A 24,002-nucleotide genomic window follows, 5' to 3' on the forward strand; every position below is an offset into this window, starting at 1 on the left:
TTATTATTATTATTATTATTATTATTATTATTATTATTATTATTATTATTATTAACTTGAAGATTTTTTTATGAGAAAAAGAAAAGAAAAGAAAAGCATCTGTAAAATATCGACGCAAAAAATCTGTACAATTATGATGAAATTGACACCATCAGATTTATTTTGAAAGATAAATTGTAAAACGGTTGACTAACCAAATACTTTTACTCTTCAAACAGGAATCCGTAAACCGGAAGTAATCTTCGTGACAACACGAGCATCAGCTGACTTGACGAGGCTGCTGATGAGAGATCCATCTGACTGCAACATTCCTCATGTCTGCACTGGGCGGTTTAGAACTCACAGCGGTGAGGTCGAGGTAATGTAGACATTTATGCACAATATATTATCTTTACCAAGACATGTGATTATATTCTGAAAGAAGGAACTGTTATATAATAACATGCATGCTGACCGACTAGGCAGCAGAATGGAGGATATACAGCAGCAGCTATATTGGCCCAATCCATCATCATAATAATGTGCCCATGGAGTAAACATAACATAATGTTGTTAATGAACTGTTTGGTATTAAAGTGTAAAACTTGAGCATGTAGCAACTGAAGAGGTTTATTCCAAATGGTTTAACTGTCACTAGCTTTCCACACTAGCTAGCTCACTGTTTTGCCTAGCTAAACAACAGGTAGGTTAATGAATGATGTAATTGTGAACACCCTCTCTTCACTTAAGTTCTAATCAAACAATTGTATATATAAGCCTACATATTTAATTTATTCGGAGAGGGTACAGAGTGGAATCAAATGGACCTGTCCATTTTTGTAGAGCTAATAAACATCATGGATCAATTGTGACATTTCTTAAAGGTGTCTGACACATGAAGAGCAGTGTCTAAATACTCTACTGTCTCCTTAAAGCTTGTGAAAGTTGTCATATTGTTTGTGTAGCATATATTGGAAAGACATTTGCCTCAGTTACAAATAATACTAATGAAGTCTCTGTTCCTCTGTAGTGGTTCTCAAACTCCTTATTTTAGTTTCCAGGACCCCCATAACTCTTGAGTGTGTACAAATGGAATCATTTGGTTACATTTATTTGTACACTCTCAGAGTTACACACCTGTAAGGGGCCATTTGGAACGCGCTCAAGGGTACCTGGACCCCACTACTTTGAGACCTAATGTATAGCACAGTATTTCCAGTGACCCAACATGCACAATATCGGCACCCTGACTCTGTTTGACCACAATGGAACACAGCCAACGTTCTTGTTTTCACTCTAGGAGCATGGCATGACACGCAGCTGGTGTTATAATGCTTCCTGGACTTGCATCAATGACATTGACGCTGAAAAAAAAAGAATATAATTTTATATCAGTGAGTGGTGTTTGGTTTGTAACAAATGTACAATGAACAGTGTTTCCAGGGCATCGTGTCACACACAATGTCCCCTGGTTTGTGATAGAAATGCACTTCAGTAACAAACAACATGGCAAGGCAGGGAACTTCCATTCATAATGCTTCTGGCCTTTGTTGTCTCTGAGTAGGGAGGATGTGTTCACCATGACGTCATGGGTCACAGTAAAGCGGAGCAGCCTGGTTGTTCAGTTGTGGAACTAGGCCATGACAGTTGGAAGACATAATCCTTGGCAAAGCTGGTTTGGGACATAACAGCCATAGGGAATTGCACATCACCCCTCTCCACAGGGTGGTGTAGACTCTGCTCAAGCACAAAAAGTAGCCACCATTAATAGACCATGTACAAGTAAAGTGGGGTTTGGAGACCCACAGGGGTCCTTGACGGGGTTCCAGGGGGTCCCCGGAAAAAAATAGTTGATGAAGCATCCAAATCAGTTTAAATCCCCTGATTCATCCCCTGATATGGATGTGCGATATGACATTTCAATATCCAATATAAACCGATGTAAATATGTCATTGATATGTCAGATGTCATTCAGATATCATTGTCATTCTGTATTAAAAAAATGTTTTTGTCCATTCTGAAAAAGGCATATTATGAACACTGAATTTGAAAAAGCAAATGAATCTTTATTCCAAAACAAGGTGTGCAACGTTATTGAAATGTTGGGCCATATCCCAACATCATCCGCTTGAAAACACTGATCGAATCTGCAGCCTTCATCATTACAAAAGCCTTTTTCAGGCTATTTCCTTTATAAATGTCAACATAATTATTATAAAATAATTAAAATGTCGGCTAAAACCGATATTCTTTTGATATCGGTTCGATACCGATATTGCATTTTAAGGACAACATCGTCCGATACCGATATGATGAACAATTAATTGTCCATCCCTATCCCCTGAGCAAGCAGGCATGCTCTATGGTAAAAAAAAAAAAAAGCTAGGCCAGCGGTTCAGGCCAAATATATATTAATTTGGGGTCTTCATGAAAAAAAAAAAAAACATTTTGAGAACGAACCACAGCTGAGTTGTGATTGCACCCTTTTTAACCACTGAACTCTCATATAACGCCCGCATTCACCCCCTTAACACAATGTTTGTTTGCACTGTCACCCTGCTACTGCCACATTCTCCGCCATAGCGTGTCTCATTGCTGGTGACTGACCAGCCAGCTGAGTAGAGTGTGGTGCGTGGTGACACTGGTGACTGGGGTCAACACGACACAGGAGGGCAGGGCAAGGGGGCATCATATAACTCACTCGGGAGCAAGAGTGACATCCTAGAGGCTCGGGAGAATGTTGCGCCTTGAGAGCCGAGCATCCACTCTCTCTGCATGCTGTAAATAGAGCTGCTGATCCCATGGGAGATCAACAGTGGTGCTATTGGAGATAGGGGGGAGTCCACCCCCCTCTGTACTCATCAGTTATTTTGGGATGTTGACCTGGGCAGAAACTTTGTGTTGTCCGAACACAGGTTTGATTCTCTCTTTTGCCACCTTGCCGGTGTGATTTTCGTATCTTAGCTGGACTTGGAGGCACTTATGGAGGTCAGCAGGGAAGAGGATAAAGGAAATGAAGACAGTGAGTGTGTGAATTGGTTGGGCAGCTTTAGGCCGAAATGTACATTTCCCACGCTTAAGCCTGTGTACTTGTTTCTGTTCCCGTTTCTTTATTGCTCTCTCTTGAATAGCAGCATAGCATACAGTAGGTTTTTGGCATGGCTTACTTTTTAAAGCCTGTAGCTCTGAGACTCTCCTGTATTTTCTCTGAATAAGCACAGTGTTTCATATTACATACATAGGCTTAACACTGGCATTATTCATGCTCCACAAGCTTTGGTGTTGTGCGACTAGTTTCCAAGCTCCTCTCCTACAACTAAATGGGTGATAAAGTGATATGGTTGTCGTAGCTATTTGAGTTGTCCAAGGCATGGTGGATTATCCTTGTGCTTCATGATTAGTGATGGAATATGCCATTCTGGGCCAGCAGCACTGAAGGAAACGTATCATATCAGGGCAGTGTAGCATTTTGAACCCCGCCAGTGCGCTCTCACCCACCACCAGAGAACCAACGGAACAAGACTGTTTGATAAATATTATTGTCTCCACCAGGCCGAAGGCATGGGGAGAGAGTATGTTTTGCACTCCGTCCGTGTGTGTGTGTGTGTGTGTGTGTGTGTCCGTCCGTCCTTCCGTCCGTCCGTTATCAGCTAATCTCTGGCACCATTGGCCCGATCCATGCCAAACTGTGCACACACACTCCCTGGATGCCAACGACGAACCTCTGCCCCAAATATTCCTCAACGGCCTGTTATAGCGCCACCATGAGGCCGATTTAGGCAAAATCACACGCACATCGGTACACATTATCTCTGTAGTCATGTGATCAAGACGAGCCACTGATTAGCTAAGATTGCCTTCCAAAGTTTTCAGGAGTAGCCCGTTTTGTAAAAAATGCTGCACATGTCCTGCTCATCCAGAATTCTATCCTCAGAGATGCTATGAGTGATTCTCAACAAAACGAAAAGAATTGTTGCAAGAAACAAACAAACAAAAACATGTTTATATTACTCCGAAACATTTTGCCAAACATCACACACACTCCTATCCTCCTGGTGGAGACCTGTGCCCAGAAGGGCACTTTTTCTAGTTATTATTGTTTCGGTTTTCTTAAAATAAGAGAACCAGAGTTTGGACTAAAAACAGACATTTTGGCCGTTGGACTTTTCTAAGATGGAGAAGAAATCCACATTGGGTGCATATGTATAGACGGGTATGAGAAGCATTGGAACATGGTATTATTAGTGGGACCCCGTAGAGCTTAGGCCCGATTATTACTTTGTTGCTTTTCGTTATTGTGCAACTCTATCTTGCATCAATTATTTCTGTGTACAGCGTAAGTTGTGTAACCCTCAAGCACGAAGAAGACTGAAATCATCAATTATTTTTGTTTTGTTTTGAACTATGCAATGGCAGAATTCCATTGTATTATGTTTTAATTTGATTGTATGTCTGGACCCCAGGAAGAGTAGTCTTCACTGTAGTGAGGACTAATGGGGATCCGTAATAAACAACAACAAGCGCAGTCAGCATACTTGTACGCACGGTCATAAAATCTGGTATACACACACTCAGTTCCCCCTCAGACATGAGCTGGTGATGAAATTGGTGCTCAGCAGACCCTCGCAGATACACGATACACATTCTGCTGTGAATATGCTATGCACAGCAGCCAAAAATAAATTAGGCTCTTTATTACTTCCTTCAGGTCTTACCAATGATACTAATTAAAGCTCTGTTCCATTCTGGTCAGAGTCGGGGTGCATGTTGGCTCACTGAACACTGATACCGTTGGAAACACTCTGATAGTGTACAAATTGAACAAAATTGGTCCTTTTGATTCCATTTGTCCACTTTCAGAGGGGGTCCGTTTGAGAACCGCTGTGCTATACTAAACGGAACAGTGCCTTAATAATTTAGTATAATTGGTAAAGCCCTGTGAAGGGGAAGAGGACCAATTTCTTTCCAATATGACTGCTGTGCATAGAGCTTAATGTAAACAAGATTTGTGTGTATTTAGACACGTGGCCTACTTCAGAAGAACATCTAAAGAGTTCAGGGCAACGCTTCACCAAAGAGGTGCCAGACAGTTAACCTGAATTGAAGTGGCACTCCCTGCCATTCAAAGACACATTTGTTTTGTTCTTGGAATAAATGGCACAGGCACTTACAGTTAAGCCTGTCACAATTTTTACATGATGGCCTAATTGCAATACATTTTTTTTTGCATAATGTTTTTTTGCATAATCCTCATAATTCCATTCATCTGTACAAATTCATCTGTTGCAACCTGTTCATACCTTTTCAAACAGTATAAAATTATACAAATATTTATTGGTAACATTCATTATTAGTATATTTAAGACAGAATTTTTTATTTTATTTATTATGTTCCAATGTTCAACGACAAAGAACACAATGAAATCATTAATCGCAATTATCTGTATGACAATTATTGTCAAGCAAAAGTTCAGGATCGTGACATTTTACAATTTAAGCATTTAGCAGTCACTCTTATCCAGAGAAGCGTGCAGTAAGCAAGGTATTCACATACATTGTAGTACTATAGTGTACAGTGTAGTGCCTGGGGGAAAAAAATAGGATCCCAGGTAAACCAGAACCTGTACATTGAAACTATAGCATACCACCAGGTATGCTAGCTCTCGTTCAAAACACACATCACAGCTGTCACTAGATCCTGTAGGTTTACACTCTACAACATACGACGAATTAGACCGTTCCTCACCCAGGAGTCAGCCCAGCTCCTAATCCAGACAACAGTCTTGTCAAAACTTGACTATTGTAACTCCCTCCTTACTGGCCTACCGGCATGTGCACTTAAGCCCCTCCAACTGATCCAAAATGCCGCAGCCCGCTTGGTCTTCAACCAGCCAAAATTCTCACACGTCACCCCCCTTCTCCGCTCCCTCCATTGGCTCCCGGTCGCTGCCCGCACAGAATACAAAACTCTGATGCTGGCATTCAAAGCAACCAAAGGCATATCTCACAAGTATGATCGTACCCTACAAACCCTCCCGCGCACTCAGATCAGCCAACGCAGGGAAGCTGGAGGTACCTTCACTAAAAACGCCGGGACAACGCTCCACACGTCCCAAACTCTTCTCCCTTCTGGCTCCAAAACTATGGAATGCACTTCCCATCACAGTCAGAACTGCAGCCTCACTCCCAATCTTCCGCCGTAGTCTGAAAACCCACCTCTTCAGACTCCACCATGGCCCGTAGCACTTGCCCTAGCCTAGCCCCTTAGATAGCACATTATGTAGACTTAGATAGTATTTTAAACAGACTTATAGCTTGTTACGTAGACAGCTCTAGAATTGCACTTTATGTAGTCATAGCACTTTATAGTACACATGTATAATATATTATATAGTATAGTATGTATAGTTTACATAGATACTCCACTGTTACGTTCTTAGTCTATGCATGATTCATGATAACTACTTTTTATATATGTGATGTATGCCATGCTTTTGTTATTGCTTAATGTAAATCGCTCTGGATTAAGAGCGTCTGCTAAATGCCTAAATTGTAAATTGTAAATTGATGAACATCTGCTTAAGTAACATACTATCTAAATGAACATTCTTAACATTGTGGTCAATAAAACAAATCTACAGTAAGTAGGGTTGACACTATGCCGCAAAAACCAAAAATCCCTAAAACGAAAGCAAGCAGCAAATTTCTCTAATGACAACCTAAAACATGAACCTTGGTTGAAAAAAACTAAAGTTGTCCTTTAAGAAAGTACCTAGTTTTTGTTCTCTTAATAGCTCTTAAAGCTGCGTTCAGACTGGGATGGTTAGAGTGGCGCGATTACTTACAAAGTCAACGCAAAGACGAGAAGTTGAGCGAGCGCTGCGAATGGGCGCGCCGCAACCTGCCGCAGCACAAACGGGACGAACCGAGGCGAATATTTAAATCCAAGCCTGAACGCACCTTAACACTAACGGTATACAATTTCCTCTCCGTGGCTCAGGTCCTGAGGGGGAGATGACTAAGGAGGATGTTGTGGAGCCTTCCGAGGGGGACTCTGCACTCGGCCGCCACAGTAGGCTGTCGTCTGACCGCCACCCCGGCTGTGGCCTGGAGAGACCCACCGTCCACCAGGTGGCGTCAGCACCCATGCCCACCGACTGTGGTGAGGACCCATACTGGAACACAGTGCTTCTCACTGCTAAATTTGTTACTATAGCATCAAAATTTTAACCCTTTTTGACGTTTTTTTTCTTTGACAATGCATGACGCCAATGGTGAAAAGAAACCAAACCATTAACCCATGTTGACCTGAGATCAGATTCTAAAAATGTCTTCTACATCCTGACAGTTTTCTGAAAAAGCTATGTTTCTATGTCAGTCGTTCTTCGATTTTTCAAAAATAGCAGAGCTATAAGCTTGTGGCGCGCTATGAGCTTGTAGATCTGCTGTCCTGTGTACTGTACATACACAGGACAGATCAAAAGAGGACGGTATTGTAAATTGTGGTATAAGAAGTAAATTATCCACCATAGTCCACAGTCTCACCAGTGCTGATGTACAGTACAGTAGTAATTCAACAGGGAAGGCAGCGAGATTTATTGCTTTTCTATGTTCCTCACTGTAAAAAAAAAACATCGCTGTCAAGCAGAATGTCTACATGTTGTGATGACTCTGAGATAAATTGGACATGGGGCACTGGTCAACCAGAGTCTGGGCCTTTTATGGCCACGGTTTTTATTTTGCACAAATGATTCTCAGGCAGTCTGAGGGACAGTTCCGTGGACAGGTGGTGGGGCGAGGCCCTTTGTCCTCGGGCTCCAGGTGTCTGTCCAGGCTGCAGGGGTGAGAAGGCACTGTTAGACACTTTGTGTAGCGGCCCTCGGTTTTGTGAAAGAATACGATGTGGATGGTCTCAACGGGTGTTTATTTCAAACTTCTCAACATAGATGAAGCTCCATTAGAACACCGTGAAAACTATAGGAATCAAATAAATATGACAATTAGAATAAATACAAATAATTGTCACATCATTTCACAAACAATAAAATTATTCAATGCTTCATTCAATAAAATCAGTGCATTCCAATCAATGACCTTTCAATAATTCAACAATAAGAATTAGATTATAATGCAGAGATTTCATAATTCTATACCTTAATTTAAATTCAACTTATTCACTTCAACAATATAATTCCATTGTGTTTTCAATAAGCCAATTCATTTACATAACAAACAAATACCAAACAAAGAAGAGAACAAGACAGAATAAACCATAACCCAAAATGAAGTACCAAATAACAATTAACTCTAAAGTAAACCAAAACAAACAATCCTGTACCTCACTCCGCTAACCAGGGGCGCTAGGTCGGTGCAGAAAGCTACTGGAACTCTGGGGTTCAAACATAGCACAGCAAGCAACAGGCAGGCACTGTGGACAAAATGAACCATTTCAAAGCTGCATCAACATTTGAAACTGCTTCAATATTACTTCAACTAGTGTGAATTGTTGCATACAAACTAACAGACATTTCATACCTTGCCACAGTTGCCTTCACCCATGCAGTGCTTCCACCTGTCTCACTCTCTTGGTCTGCTCATGTGTTTGTGACTGAGTGAAGCTAACAGGCTTCAGCTATGTGCACTCTAACAGGAAGTTTCAAATCAGGTGACAGGAAGTTTCAAAGTAAAAGTATGCCAAAATACAGGAAGTATCAAAATAAACAACAAAATAAGACAGACAATAAATAAAGAATATAACAACCTTCAAACTAAATAAATGATTGCAAAACCATGTGTCACCGGGCAGTTACACTCCCACCAATCATGTTATACCAAAACAAAACATAACATGATTTAAAGCATATAGTTTCCCACGGTCAAAAGGTGAGGAAAGATCTTACATTACTAAACAATACTCTAATCTTGTGTCAGTCTTTCAGGGCGGGTTTCTTCTTGCCAAGTTGCCAAAGTTAATGCTGTAGTTAGCCAAGATATGTATGCAATGGCAGGGACTGGACTTAGGGATTGTTGCTCATAGGCTGTTGGGTTTTCCTGGGATTGGGGAGGACCGGGGCATGTGGCTTCAAACGGAACAGGAGGGATGATGGTGAGGCTCTTCATCTTAGCCGGTGGGAAAGCAGGACGGCTCCCCTCATCAATGGCTCCCGATCTCCAAGGCTCTTTGGGCGATTCAGTTTCTTCTCTCACTGGTTTCTTCTTCTGCTCCAGTCTCTGTCTCACTGGTTTCTTCTTCTGCTCCAGTCTATGTCTCACTGGTTTCTTCTTCTGCTCCAGTCTATGTTTAACCATGAGGGCAGCTCTACCCACAAAACTGCTGCTCATGGCCAACTCCTCAGGGGTGCCCAAGTCACTCTCCTGCTCTGTTGACTGCTGCGAGCTGTCCTTTACCTTCACATTTAATTCTTCTTTCTGCCTGCTGTCCCTGAGAAGCTGCACAGAGTTAACATCTTGTGATACATAGCTGTTCTTATTTGCATCTCTCTTTTCATTAAGGTCTGGTTCTAAGACCGTCACCACATTGGTAGATGGAGTTGACCTTTTATTTACTGGGATTTGATTTACACATCTCTGGTTCTCCTGATCAGTAGGGTTGTCTGTGGAAGTGGACTCTGCTGCCATTTCGCCCACAGTCACATTTTCTCCCACAATCTCCTGACCTTTAGGGTTATGTGTGGAAGTGGACTCCTTTGCCCTCTCTCCCACCATGTCAGTTTCTCCCACCAGTCTATTATCTTTATCCTTGAGTCTCCTCTCCACCGTGGTTACCAGGCATTTATCCACCAGGTCGCATAGCTCTGTGGTCAGGATGATAGAGGTGTCCATTTTCTGACACATTACTGGGGTAACAGTGCAGTCAAGTTGAATAGATTCATAAATATCACATATTGCATTGTGTTTGTTACAAATATTTTGTTTCATCTCATAAAGTTCCTCTTCTGAACAAAGTGTCCTTAAGGCTGTTCGAACTGTCTTTCCTGTTTGCATCCAGGTTCTAAAGGCCTCAATGAATGCCTTTTCAAGTTTCTTTACTTGCATCTTCTGAATTTTAACTGCAGTCTCTTCAGAACTCAGCTGCTGCATATTGACTGCCATCTTATCTGGGCTTGACATTTGTTTGAGTTTATGCTGTTTGATCACTTATACTTTGGGGTTTTTAGTCTGGGTTTTTATAGTAACTTAAACCATTTACGAAGCCCCACAGACTACCACTTTAACCCCCAAAGGAATTTTATCAAACAAAACGAACCGAACTAATACATTGCAGATTATACAAAAGTCCACTTTAGTTTTCACATATATAAATGCAGCATGAACTGAATAGTTCTAAAGTTGACATTAATACATGTCTTCAAATCGATCGCTTCATATTAGATAATACACTTCTTCTCATTTTTTGTTTTCCTTTTTTATCCATTTTATAATTTTTTTGCTTCCTTTTTATCCATTTTATAATTTTCTATTGTCCTTTTGGTAACCTGGCCTTGCTTCAGTCCAAGAAGAGATGGAGGCTACCTGTTAGAAGTCCTAGGGTTACTGTGGTGTGGCAAACTTGAGACGATGGGTTGATGACTTGATGGAAGACAGGGTGGTTGTAGATGGAATGTTGGTGTCGAGTCGACGTTCGTTGAGTTGAATCTGCGATGAGTTTTCACTGTAGCGGCCCTCGGTTTTGTGAAAGAATACGATGTGGATGGTCTCAACGGGTGTTTATTTCAAACTTCTCAACATAGATGAAGCTCCATTAGAACACCGTGAAAACTATAGGAATCAAATAAATATGACAATTAGAATAAATACAAATAATTTTGTCACATTTCACAAACAATACAATTATTCAATGCTTCATTCAATAAAATCAGTGCATTCCAATCAATGACCTTTCAATAATTCAACAATAAGAATTAGATTATAATGCAGAGATTTCATAATTCTATACCTTAATTTAAATTCAACTTATTCACTTCAACAATATAATTCCATTGTGTTTTCAATAAGCCAATTCATTTACATAACAAACAAATACCAAACAAAGAAGAGAACAAGACAGAATAAACCATAACCCAAAATGAAGTACCAAATAACAATTAACTCTAAAGTAAACCAAAACAAACAATCCTGTACCTCACTCCGCTAACCAGGGGCGCTAGGTCGGTGCAGAAAGCTACTGGAACTCTGGGGTTCAAACATAGCACAGCAAGCAACAGGCAGGCACTGTGGACAAAATGAACCATTTCAAAGCTGCATCAACATTTGAAACTGCTTCAATATTACTTCAACTAGTGTGAATTGTTGCATACAAACTAACAGACATTTCATACCTTGCCACAGTTGCCTTCACCCATGCAGTGCTTCCACCTGTCTCACTCTCTTGGTCTGCTCATGTGTTTGTGACTGAGTGAAGCTAACAGGCTTCAGCTATGTGCACTCTAACAGGAAGTTTCAAATCAGGTGACAGGAAGTTTAAAAGTATGCCAAAATACAGGAAGTATCAAAATAAACAACAAAATAAGACAGACAATAAATAAAGAATATAACAACCTTCAAACTAAATAAATGATTGCAAAACCATGTGTCACCGGGCAGTTACACTTTGTATACGTCACAAATAATAATACTGGGGCCTCGGGTCCGCCCGAGGCGATCTACCAGATTTTGGAATTAAACTCTCTTGTCCTCTTTCTCTCTCTCTCTCTCTCTCTGGGCGGCAATAGCGGCAGCGAGCCGCCGGGTGGCGCTCTCTCGCCAACAGACAGTTCAATAGCGGGGTCTAGGCCCAACGTTCTCTCCTCTCACTCTTCAGCCAAATCAAACAACAAACGGGCTTCTCTAAAGTCTCTTCAAAAGGTGCGCTCTCTTCTTTCAGAGCGCATCAGAATAACAAAGGGGGGGCGGTGCCCGTTTAGCGACACTCGAACAAAAGCTGGCCAGGCTCGGTTGCTATGGTGATCTTCGACATTCTTCTATATGCCAGAGTAGAGAAAGAGGGGGGGGGGCGTACAACCTGAGTGGCAGGTAGGCGGCCGGGAGGAACGAGGGGTCCTCTAGTCACTCTCCTCCTCCACCTCGGCGTCCGGCCCGCTGTCGTCGCTGCTGCTGCTCGCGTTGCTGCTGCTCGTGTTGCTGCTATTATTGCTGCTGCTCCATAAAGCCTGTGAACGGACAGAGGAGTGAGTATTCGGATAGCCATACAGACATGTGTGGTGGATGGTGGCGGGGAGGAATAGCTCTGTTCACTTACCACCCAAGGCTTTTGCTACGAGCGTGCTGTCTGTCTAGCCGCCCTGCGTGGTGAATCAACCTGCTCTGACCCGCGAGCCGGCCGGCGGTTATATAGTGGTTCAGACGCGCAGGTGCGTGTGGTTACCTGACGAGTAGGCATTAGTGTCAGCTGGCCGAGTAGGAGGTTGGGCAGGTAGGCGTGTTCTGCTACGATGCCTAGAGCGGCTCTCTGTACTCGGCGCGCCTGTCTGAGTGGCGCGCTACTGGTTGCCATGGCAACGTGTGACTGTGTATGCCGGTGGTTGTCGCCGGAGACGCCACAATGTATATTCTAACTTTTCATGTTTTCCCCCCCCGTAAATTAGTCTACATGTATATTCTAACTTTTCATGTTTCCCCCCCCCCCGTAAATTAACGCCGAACTTGATCATACTACATCGTCACACAAAAGTAGTATTTGATCTGCTGCTTTTGAATTTGAATCCTGAAACGTAACAGTTTTGGACATACAATATGAGTTTTCCACCCGACAGAGACAAATATATTTAAATATGTAAGTAAAACTATGAAAACCTATACAAATGAAGTCCAAGAAAGTACCGATACAAATTGAGGAAATAAAAAGTAAAGTGAAAGAGTGTGCGTCTGATTGTTTGTGTTCTCCTCCTCCTCCTCCTCGCCAGAATTCTCGTTCTTTGACCCCAGTGATCCTCAGTGCAGAGAGGTGTTGCTGGACCCTGGCACCACCGTGCCGGAGCTGTTCGCCGTGCTCAGACAGTGGGTCCCCCAAGTCCAGAAGAACATCCACCTCATTGGCAACGAGGTGAGCCCACCTTTTTAGCCAGGTGCTTGAAATGCGCCTGGACTACAACATTCAGCAATTTAATTGAAACTGTAAACCAGTGTTGTTTTCGTCGACTAATACTATGACGAAAAATGTTCCTTTACCTTTTTTTCACTGACAAAAAGGACATAAAAACTAAGCTATGATGACTAAAACTATGACTAAGTATACTGTCGATTTAGTCAACAAATAAAAACTAGACTAAAATGTTAGGAAGGGACTAGTGGACAAGAGATCCACTATAAATAAAAAACAAGTCATTTTGCAAACTTTGTTTCATGCTGAAAATAGCAGATCTATAAGCTCACATCGCGTCGCAGCGTTTCAGAAAGTATACGTCATTACGACGGCATCAAGGCCCGCCAAAATACATTTTAGTCGACTAAATCTACAGGTGATTTAGTCGACTAAAATCTTATGATATTCAGTCGACTAAGACTAGACTAACACTAAAACATTCTGGGTGACTAAAATGTGACTAAAACTATTCAAGAGACTATGGGCTCCATTTTCGTCAGCGCTAAACCCCTTATCCCTAAACTTCTTTGCCTTTTTTACTATTTTGCAAAACTTTTTTGAATAGTTAAAATGGCCAGTCTACAAGCTCACAACGTGTCAATGTAGATTGGCTAGTTGAACTATTCAAAAATGTTTTTCAAAATAGTAAAAAAAGGCAAAGAAGTTTAGGGATAAGGGGTGTAGCGGTGACGAAAATGGAGCCCTATGACTAAAACTAAAATCAAAATTTTCTGCCAAAAACAACACTGCTATAAAACACACCTTGGTGTCCCTATTTTGGGCAGATTTTGCATTTATTTTCTTTCTCTATTTCCCTCCAAAGCAGATGTAGAGAAAATGTGAAGAAAGAAATAACAGTAATTCATATTTTTGTGTGTGTGGCAGTGGCACAAAAAACCACTCTCACAATCCCCCCACACAAATTGCCCTCGGTAAACAAAAAACTGTTTTAACCCATTCAGGCCTGACGTCGAAATTAAAAAAGAAATGTTTTCTAAATCATGACAATTTTCGGAAAGATTTGAGGCACATTTTAACGATTTTTCAAAAATAGCAGACCTACAAGTTCATAGCGCGCCACTCGGTGGCGCGCTATGAGCTTGTAGATCTGCTATTTTTCAATAGCTAAATTATAACAATGTTTAAAACACCAAAAGGGGTTCCCGCCCCCAAAATGGGTTAATGGTTAATGTGGTTAAACGCTAACGTGACATGGATGCGTTCCAGGTCTCAATGGATTAAGTAGTGCCATATAAACATACCGCCAACTGAAGTTAAATGTGTTTTCATGATGGAAACAATTGCCTGAAGGCTGTTGCCTTTTTTAAGAATAGCAAACAACAAGCGCTGATTTCTTCCACCTCATAGCTGTTTTGTTTTGTTTGTTTTTTATCCATGAGAAATGCAGTGGATGTCATTTTGGTCTTGTGTGATGATTGTTTTTCTAAAACGTGTTTCGAGCGTTGCTTTTTAATAGGGCCAACCTCGCCTGTGGTAGGCGACTGCTCACGCAGTTGCAATTTACAGATAACGTTACATAACGTCGCTGTTGCAGAAACCATGCATCTCCTATTATTTCATTTTTTTCCCCGTTTTCTTTTTGAGCGTTGCCTAACCACTCCAATGATTGGCTGTGTGTTTCTGTGTGCGTGTGTGTGTGTGTGTGTGTGTCTGTCTGCTGCAATACCGCTCAGTTGTGAGCTTGTAGATCGGTTATATTCTCTGCTTTCTTTTAGACCTGAGGACGATTCTACAAATGTCTTCTAAATCCTGACAGTTTTCTGAAAAAATGTTTTTGTCAGTCGTTCTCAAACATTTTCATGTCAAGGACCCCCAAAAATATCTGTATTTGGCCGCCGACCCCCCCATCTGAAAATATGTTGTTCCAGGGACCCCCAAGAAGCAAAGATTTGAGTTGAAAACGTTCACTGTGAAAGAATATAAATATATTCAAAGATTTGCACTACATTTTCACGATTTTTCAAAAATAGCAGATCTACAAGCTCGTAGTGCGGCACTCGGTGCCGCGCTACGAGCTTGTAGATCTGCTTTTTTTCAATAGCTAAAGTATAACAATGCGTTCCTGCCCAAAATAATAACTACCTCACAGCGTACATTGGATCCACTGGGAACGCATGTTCCTTTTTTTTACTGCTTCTTGACAGCACAGCGCAGTGACGGGAGAGTCTGAAGGAGAAATAATAACGCAAATCCTTGGTGTTTTCACAGATCTTGAAGAGAGGCTGCGGTGTGAACGACCGAGACGGCCTGACGGATATGAGTCTCCTGCACTACTGCTGCAAGGCAGGAGCCCCCGGCATCGGTTAGTACGGTTGATATGAGTCTCCTGCACTACTGCTGCAAGGCAGGAGCCCCCGGCATCGGTTAGTACGGTTGATATGAGTCTCCTGCACTACTGCTGCAAGGCAGGAGCCCCCGGCATCGGTTAGTACGGTTGATATGAGTCTCCTGCACTACTGCTGCAAGGCAGGAGCCCCCGGCATCGGTTAGTACTTACTACTGCTGCAAGGCAGGAGCCCCCGGCATCGGTTAGTACTTACTACTGCTGCAAGGCAGGAGCCCCCGGCATCGGTTAGTACGGTTGTTATGAGTCTCCTGCACTACTGCTGCAAGGCAGGAGCCCCCGGCATCGGTTAGTACGGTTGTTATGAGTCTCCTGCACTACTGCTGCAAGGCAGGAGCCCCCGGCATCGGTTAGTACGGTTGTTATGAGTCTCCTGCACTACTGCTGCAAGGCAGGAGCCCCCGGCATCGGTTAGTACGGTTGTTCACTACTGCTGCAAGGCAGGAGCCCCCGGCATCGGTTAGTACGGTTGATATGAGTCTCCTGCACTACTGCTGCAAGGCAGGAGCCCCCGGCATCGGTTAGTACGGTTGATATGAGTCTCCTGCACTACTGCTGCAAGGCAGGAGCCCCCGGCATCGGTTAGTACGGTTTATGAGTCTCCTGCACTACTGCTGCAAGGCAGGAGCCCCCGGCATCGGTTAGTACGGTTGATATGAGTCTCCTGCACTACTGCTGCAAGGCAGGAGCCCCCGGCATCGGTTAGTACGGTTTATGAGTCTCCTGCACTACTGCTGCAAGGCAGGAGCCCCCGGCATCGGTTAGTACGGTTGATATGAGTCTCCTGCACTACTGCTGCAAGGCAGGAGCCCCCGGCATCGGTTAGTACGCTTGTTCCCAAACTGGCGCTCCCCGAATTATTTTGCCGCGGTCCCTAGATCAGGGGTTCCCAAACTTTTTTGGACCAGGTACCCCTTTTGGGGTAGACATTTTTCCAGGTACCCCCTCATCTGAAGCGGCCGCAGAAACCTTTTAAGTGTCCTGAGTCTTTTTGTTGTTTCTGCAGCATGCGTCTTGCTGTTACTGTTTGGGGTCACGGCAGGTTGACTGATGTTGTAGTTTTAGTAATCATGTCAGCTATAGAGCACCGAAGTCTGACGTCCCTTTCAGTAGAGGGCGTCAGTCCCCAGGTTCATGTATTTTTTTATTTGCATTGTAATCTCCATAGGGGGATTTTAGGTCGCTTCATATAAGAACTGTGTTTGAAAAATAAACCGACCACCCCGGCCTTTCTGTCAGGGGAGTGGCTGTGCGTCGTTAATGATTTCCATTCATATTTGATACAGCCAGTTTCTGGAGAAAATGCAATTAATGTGGCCGCAAAAGCCTTGAAACTACATATGAAGGCAATGTCGCTGCTAATATACCATAGTCCATAGTCTCTTGCAATGTGTTGTCATGCCCAGCTGACAACACATTGCGTTCCTGAGATTACTCGTTGACATAAGCTCAGCTGGTGGTGACTCGACTCGTACTAACCACGAAACATTAAATATCAATAAAATAATAAAAATTAACATTCAGTTTCTGTTGTGCGACGGGCAGATGCAGCCACCTCCTACCCGGAAATCTAGTCTCTGGGTTGTTTGGCTCTTTTCTAACGCTTATTTTGTTACTCTTTGGGTATATTTGTACATTTCCACCTTCAGTCGATGCTTCATATCCATATGAGTGAAAAGGCCGGGGTGATCGGTATATTTTTCAAACACAGTTCTTATATGAGGCGATCTAAAATCCCCCTATGGAGATTACAATGCAAATAAAAAAATGAACCTGGGGACTGACGCCCTCTACTGAAAGTGACGTCAGGACTTCGGTGCTCTATTGGCCCAAAGCAAACATGGGAGAAACACAATGAACAACACAAAAAATGTTTATTGCGCAACTTGGCAGAAATGACCACGTAGATAAACATAATTTTAATGTTAAAAAAAGTTTTTTTCTGGGAATTATTTCAGGTACCCCCTGGCTATGCGTCGCGTACCCCTAGGGGTCCGCGGACCCCACTTTGGGAACCGCTGCCCACAGGTGCACACTGTGCACCTGTGCACAGTGTGAAGCTCACCAGTGCCACTTTGTCACCTGTTGGTGTAAGGCTATCCAACGTTGAAGCTGCCACTACCTACTGGCGAAATGTGGAATTGCAGCACTTTCATGGAGGTGGACGGACGTTCATGACGCCACGTGCGTCTCAAATTTGAGGTCCGGGCTAGGCTAGGCTAAACTTCCGCTCGCTTGAGCCATTGAGTTATAATTGTACTTCCGGCAGTCTTATCCTTTTATTACTCTATGGTTGGTACCCTAAACCTACAGACATACATAGGGACATACAGACATACATAGGGACAGACATTGCTGGTCACTGGAGTTGCTGCACCACTCAAAAACCCTGTATGTCTGTGTCTCTGTCTCTCCTCCTGGTCCCCCTGCAGGCGACGCGGAGACGGCGGCCGCCTTTGCCCGTCAGCTGCTGGCGCTGGGGGCGGAGCCCAGCCTGCGCTCTCGCTGGACCAACATGAGAGCGCTGCACTACGCCGCCTACTTCGACGTGCCCCAGCTCGTCAGGGTGGTGCTACAGGTCTCCCACCCCGGAGGTGAGTGTGGTGCTACAGGCCTCCCACCCCGGAGGTGAGAGGGGGCGACGGGCAGTGGTGGACAAAGTACTCAAATGTTTTATACTTAAGTACAAGGACCACTTCACCACTTTTCAACCTATCTTCATATAATTGGTCCTCATGATAAAATACCCCAAAAAATATTCTACTTGGGCCTGGGCTACGTGTCTATCTATGGATCTTTTGCAAAACAGATCTTTTCGTCCTCCGTTTTAGAAAAAATCCCTGCCCATACGACAGAGATATCGGAGTCCACACACAAACGCAGAAACGCATTGAACACAGGATAAAATCACTGCAGTAGCAGGTTTCAATTGTAGGCTATATTATATTTGATTTTATATTTACACTGCCAATCATATTTTTTAATGAAGGAATAAGTACAGCATTTTAAAAGCCACCTTAATTGTGAGTGGAAGTGGAACATGTTTCTTTCATTGTCTGTCAGCATGTCACACTATGTGCGTAAATCTCCAAATCCCGACTCTCGACTTTTCTCTCCATATAATTAAAAAATGATAGGCACTTTACCATTGCTCTGGCGACTTGGCAAGTCCAGCACAGAAAATAATAGCAGAGTCAGACCTTTAGAAGTGTCTACAACCAGTTGTGACTGTGAGCTTGTAGAGTGGCGAGGTGTATAATAAATGTCACGTTATAATGTAGGCTAATAAAAGTTCACGCGCGCACATTGTCGGCATGCAGGCACAGTGACAACGGAATGCAGTCAAGGTTGCGCCGTTTATCACCTAAACAGGAGAGAGATGTGCCATATATGCGCACGGCGACCCACTGTATTCTTTCTTCTCACCAACCACGCTATTTGATGCGATTGCATTCACACCTCTCTCTCTGCACCCTCTCTCTCTCCCTCCATGACCATGAAATGTAGAGCAAAATACAGCACGAGAATATAGTTTCACATGGCTATGCACACACCACGCATAGACTTGTTCTTGGTGTACTGCGCAATGGCATTTGGCCTGGGTCCTTTTTGGTAGGTTAATATCCACAGTTTATCTGTAGCGGTTCGCAATTAACTTATTGTTCAAGCTTCGCACTCGGCACGAATACAAATGAAATCACCAGTCCGCACTGGATAAGTTTTAAAGTTGTTAACAGTGATATATAAACATGAACAATCGGATAGATATCCATATAGTTTCCATGCAGGCACAAGCTGCATTTCTCACCTAATTATAGTAAAAATTATATGTGCTAATGAGCGGTGACGTCATCGTTTCTCAAAAGCTCCGTTTCACATGACCACTGATCCGGATATTTTAGAAAATCTTCACTTATTTATCCGTTTCCAAAAACCTCTGTTTGAGTGGCCGAAAATGCCGTTTGCGTGTGGCTGAAAGGCCCAAACGCACACACAAATGTGCGTTTTGCAAAAGATCCATATACGTGTATATGCGCCCAGGCCTGAGTCTGTGTCTCATTGGAGGGCTGTGGGCAGTTCAGAAACCCGTCCACCAGTGACATCATCGTTAGGCAGATTTTTTTTAAACAAGATTTAAAAATATATGTGATTTTTATTATCGTGTGAACGATGGCTTCTATTATCGCATTGCAACTTTTCAGGAATATAAATCTTGTAGTTTCTAGGATTCCCCATTGATTAGAGTAGAAATAAATTGTGTCATTTTATCATGAACATTAGTGAGGACCAATTTACTAATTTACTTATTAATAAAGTACAAACGTATTGACCTCAGAATGCAGAATGTCCCATTTCAAGTTTTCAAACGTATACAAATCTTTAGTTTTGAAAATAGCCGAACTACAAGCTCACAATGCGTTGTAGATCGGCTATTTTCAAATGGTCTAAATGTATATAGGGTTGAAGTGGCATGTTCTGTAATATTAATCAAAATCTACAAAGTAACTAAAGTTTTCAATAGTGGAGTAAAAGTACTATATTTGCCTCTGAAATGTAGTGGAGTAGAATTAAAAGTACAGACAATTTGAAATACTCCAATAAAGTAAAGTACCTCAACATTGGACATAAGTACAGTACTTAAGTAAATGTACATGGTTCCTTTCCACCACTGGCGATGGGCTCAAAGATGGTGGAAAGGTCAGCCATCCCAATTGTAGCCATTAACCCATTTTGACTTGAGATCAGATTCTACAAATGTCTTCTACATCCTGACAGTTTTCTGAAAAAGCTATGTTTCTATGTCAGTCGTTCTTTGATTTTTCAAAAATAGCAGACCTACAAGCTCGTAGCGCGTCACTCGGTGGCGCGCTATGAGCTTGTAGATCTGCTATTTTTCAATAGCTAAAGCATAACATAATGCTAACACCAAAAGGGGTTCCCGCCCCAAAATGGGCTAGAAGAGAAATGGTGCACACATGACATACAAACGTATCTCCTACAAGCTCCTACTAGCTCCACCAGCACGCAACCAAGCATCAAACGAATTGTTTTAGTTCTCCTGGATCTCTTCACTAGTCCCTCCGTAACATTTTCATCTATCGTCTATTTGTTGACGAAATTATCAACATGTATGAAAAGTTATTTAGTGTTCATCAGTGAAAAAAGGACAAACATTTTCCGCCATAGTTTCAGTCGATGAAATTAATTCTCTTTTGCCATCTTTTGCACCTTCAGAAGGCTGTTTGGGGGATTGTTTTTGTGAGTAATTGTGTATATTCTTTTCAAGTCAGGTACTGTTACCACAGCACCAACCACACACATTACAATTTTAGATTTTCGCTGTGTGTGTGTGCGTGCGCGCATTCGTGCGTGTGTGTGGTGCAGACTTGAAGGCTTCTGAGTTTGGAAATGAGCAGATTGGGAGATTGTAAATTAGTTGGAGAGGCTCTTTCCCAATGATTGCTTTTTGAAGCACTTTCAACCTGGTCTGAGGCGGACATTTTCCGAAATTGTCGAAAGTAAAAAAGAAGAAGCAGGTAACCGCATGAAAATGTGTGCAAATCTTTGAATATATACAGTTCATTCACAGCAAACGTTTTTAACTCAAATCTTTGCTTCTGAGGGGGTCCCTGGAACAACATATTTTCAGATGGGGCCGAATACATATAATTTTGGGGGTCCTTGACATGAAAATATTTGAGCACCACTGATATAAATCTATATGATTTATAGAATCGGGGCCTCGAGTCTTAATGGGTTAAACCCCTGGCGGGTCTCGGAGAATTTGACTCACATTGCCAGTAGAACATTTTTCCGTCTTCGCCAACAAATAGCCGCTCTAAAAGGCGATCTACTAAGCTCACAACAAGCTTGTAGATTGGCCATTTTTGGTCTAATGTTCCCCCCGCAATATGGACGCTGGGGTTCAAGTGGTCAAGGCCATGCAAGTTATTATGTGTGAATACATGACGAGCAGCATTTTGAAAACCCATCTCTCTCCTTTTTTTTTTCTCTCTCTCTCTCTCTCTCTCTCTCTCTCTCTCTCTCTCCCTCTCCCCCTTCACAGAGGTGGATGCCACCTGCAGTGACTTTGACTTTGGCACGGCCCTGCACATCGCCGCGGCCAACCTGTGCACCTCGGCTGTCAAATGCCTCCTGGAGCTGGGAGCCAACCCCGCGTTCAGAGTGAGTTCTCTTCAGTGGCCGAGACAAAAAAAGTACTTGCGTGTTGTTTTACTTCAGTGAAAGTATCAATACTGCAATGTAGAACTATGCTCCGTTGCAAGCAAAAGTCTGGAATTCAAAATGTAATTGAGTAAATGTGTCTAAATGTACTTAAAGTACCAACAGTAAAAGTACTCATTACACGGAATGTCCAATTTCAAGGTGAAGTGGTTACTGTATGTTTTGTAATAATCTAAACCTACAAAGTAACTAGTAACTAAAGTTTTCAAATAAATGTAGTGGCGTAAAAGTACAATATTTGCCTCAGAGATCGAGATGTAGTGGAGTGGAAGTAAAAGTACTGGAAATTGGAAAGTAAATTACAAATAACTCAAAATTGTACTCGTAAGTACAGTACTTACTGTAAGTAAATGTACTTACTGTAGTTACTTTCCACACCTGGTTCTCTTCCTGCACACACACACGCACGGGGATGCGAGAAGCAGAAGAGACGCTACTAGGGCTGTTTAGCGGAGACAGCCCGTCAGAGTCTAGACCGGAGGAAAAGCCTTCCGTCAGCAGCAGTGTTGTCAGCCCCTTCCGCGCCGCTCACGCTTAGGCTGAGCTCACACCTTTCATGCAATTCTCTGTGCTCGTTGGGTGTTGTGTCATGGCCGCCCAGCGGCCCAATGCATTTCCAATGGAGGTCACATGGTTTGACCCAACATTGTGTTGTGTGAGGGGGAGGGGCGCAGTCGTCCGCCCCTCCCCCTCATGAAAGGTGTGAGCTCAGCCTTACTCTTTGTGTTCCCGCGCTTTAATTTGCTTATGTCAAGTCAGTCAGTCACTCTGTGTCACACCGAGAGACTCTGGCGGCTGCGGTTAGAACTCGCAGAACTCAACACAAATAAAAGTCAAGCCTGGCGGAGGACAGAATGACACACGCCGAGAGATCATGCACAGTGATCCGTCAAATTTACCACTGGTGTAAAGTAACTAAATACATTTTACCCGAGTATTTTGAGGTACTTTTACTGTAATTGAGAAATTTCATTCATATTTTATACCTCTACTCCTCTACATTTCAGAGGCACAAATAATTACTTTTTACTACAGCTTTAATTACTAGTTACTTTGCAGATTTAGATTATTTCGTTGCTGTTGGGCAGAAACCTTATATCCAAATTCATTCATTTTGGCCATACCTGATCATACTACAGTGTCACACAACGGTATCAAAAGGAGCAGATCCACAGAATCTTGGCTCTCTCTGAAATGCGGCGCGGAGAGACCCGCTTTGAGTTAGTCGAGCTGCTACTTTTGATACCCATTTTGACCTGAGATCAGATTCTAAAAATGTCTTCTACATCCTGACAGTTTTCTGAAAAAGCTATGTTTCTATGTCAGTCGTTCTTCGATTTTTCAAAAATAGCAGACCTACAAGCTCGTAGTGCGCCACTCGGTGGCGCGCTATGAGCTTGTAGATCTGCTATTTTTCAATAGCTAAAGCATAACATAATGCTAACACCAAAAGGGGTTCCCGCCCAGAATGGGTTAAGTAACAGTTTTGGACATACAAGGTTTCCCACCTGACAGACGATTTATAACCTTCGTCATGTGGCATACCTCCACGTTAGCATGGAATTCACCGCAACGGGAGTTTGTGTCTCAGTCAGTGACGTCATGGCTGATCACCTTCCTCCAGAGTAAAGGGCGGTTCCAGGGCGTCCTCTCGCTCTAAAAGTCTTAAATCGTTCAGCAGTGTGCCTACTGCCTAGTGAAACGTGCGGCGCTCATTACAGTCAATAATTCACCAGCTGTTTGTTTCTCTCTCTCTCTCGACATCATCATTCACCGCCCCCCCCCCCCCCCCCCCCCCCCCCCCCCCTTTGTGTAAAGCTCAAACTGTCGTAAAAGTAGATAAATGCTCAAATCTGTGATGTATGGATGCAATTGCTAAGTGCCTCATATATTGGCAGCAGCGCCGGGGCCACTTGTATGACAACCCCGGTGGCATTTATTTTCATTGCTGCTGTTTAGACTTGTTGGTATGTGTGTGCGTGTGTGTGTGTGTGTGTGGTGGGGGGGGGGGGGGGGGGGGGGTGCAGGAGGAGTTATTGGTCCCCGGCTGCTCATCTGTCCCCCATGTGTTTATCGGGGGGGGTACACCGCTATGGTACTGACCAAACCCTTTCACCGCTATGGTACTGACCAAACCCTTTCACCGCTATGGTACTGACCAAACCCTTTCACCGCTATGGTACTGACCAAACCCTTTCACCGCTATGGTACTGACCAAACCCTTTCACCGCTATGGTACTGACCAAACCCTTTCACCGCTATGGTACTGACCAAACCCTTTCACCGCCATGGTACTGACCAAACCCTTT

The 24,002-nt window shown here is 43.1% G+C and overlaps 1 protein-coding gene across 4 annotated transcripts in view; it reads left to right on the forward strand.

Moving 5' to 3' along the window:
* The first annotated feature begins 229 nt into the window (after positions 1-229).
* Positions 230-24,002, forward strand: part of LOC306942489 (CAP-Gly domain-containing linker protein 4) — a 66,132-nt gene continuing 42,359 nt past the window's right edge. For 2 of the 4 annotated variants that reach the window (XM_079528406.1, XM_079528408.1), the window contains exons 1-6: positions 2,885-3,002; positions 6,981-7,142; positions 12,904-13,043; positions 15,312-15,405; positions 17,880-18,041; positions 21,515-21,633. In XM_079528406.1, the coding sequence (XP_079384532.1) occupies positions 2,963-3,002; positions 6,981-7,142; positions 12,904-13,043; positions 15,312-15,405; positions 17,880-18,041; positions 21,515-21,633 (717 nt within the window). In that variant the 5' untranslated portion in view covers positions 2,885-2,962. The other 2 variants (XM_079528407.1, XM_079528409.1) reach the window with 2 other exon arrangements.

The sequence above is a fragment of the Electrona antarctica genome (assembly GCF_951216825.1).
Source record: "Electrona antarctica genome assembly, chromosome: 18".
In the NCBI taxonomy this organism is placed as follows: Eukaryota; Metazoa; Chordata; class Actinopteri; order Myctophiformes; family Myctophidae; genus Electrona; species Electrona antarctica.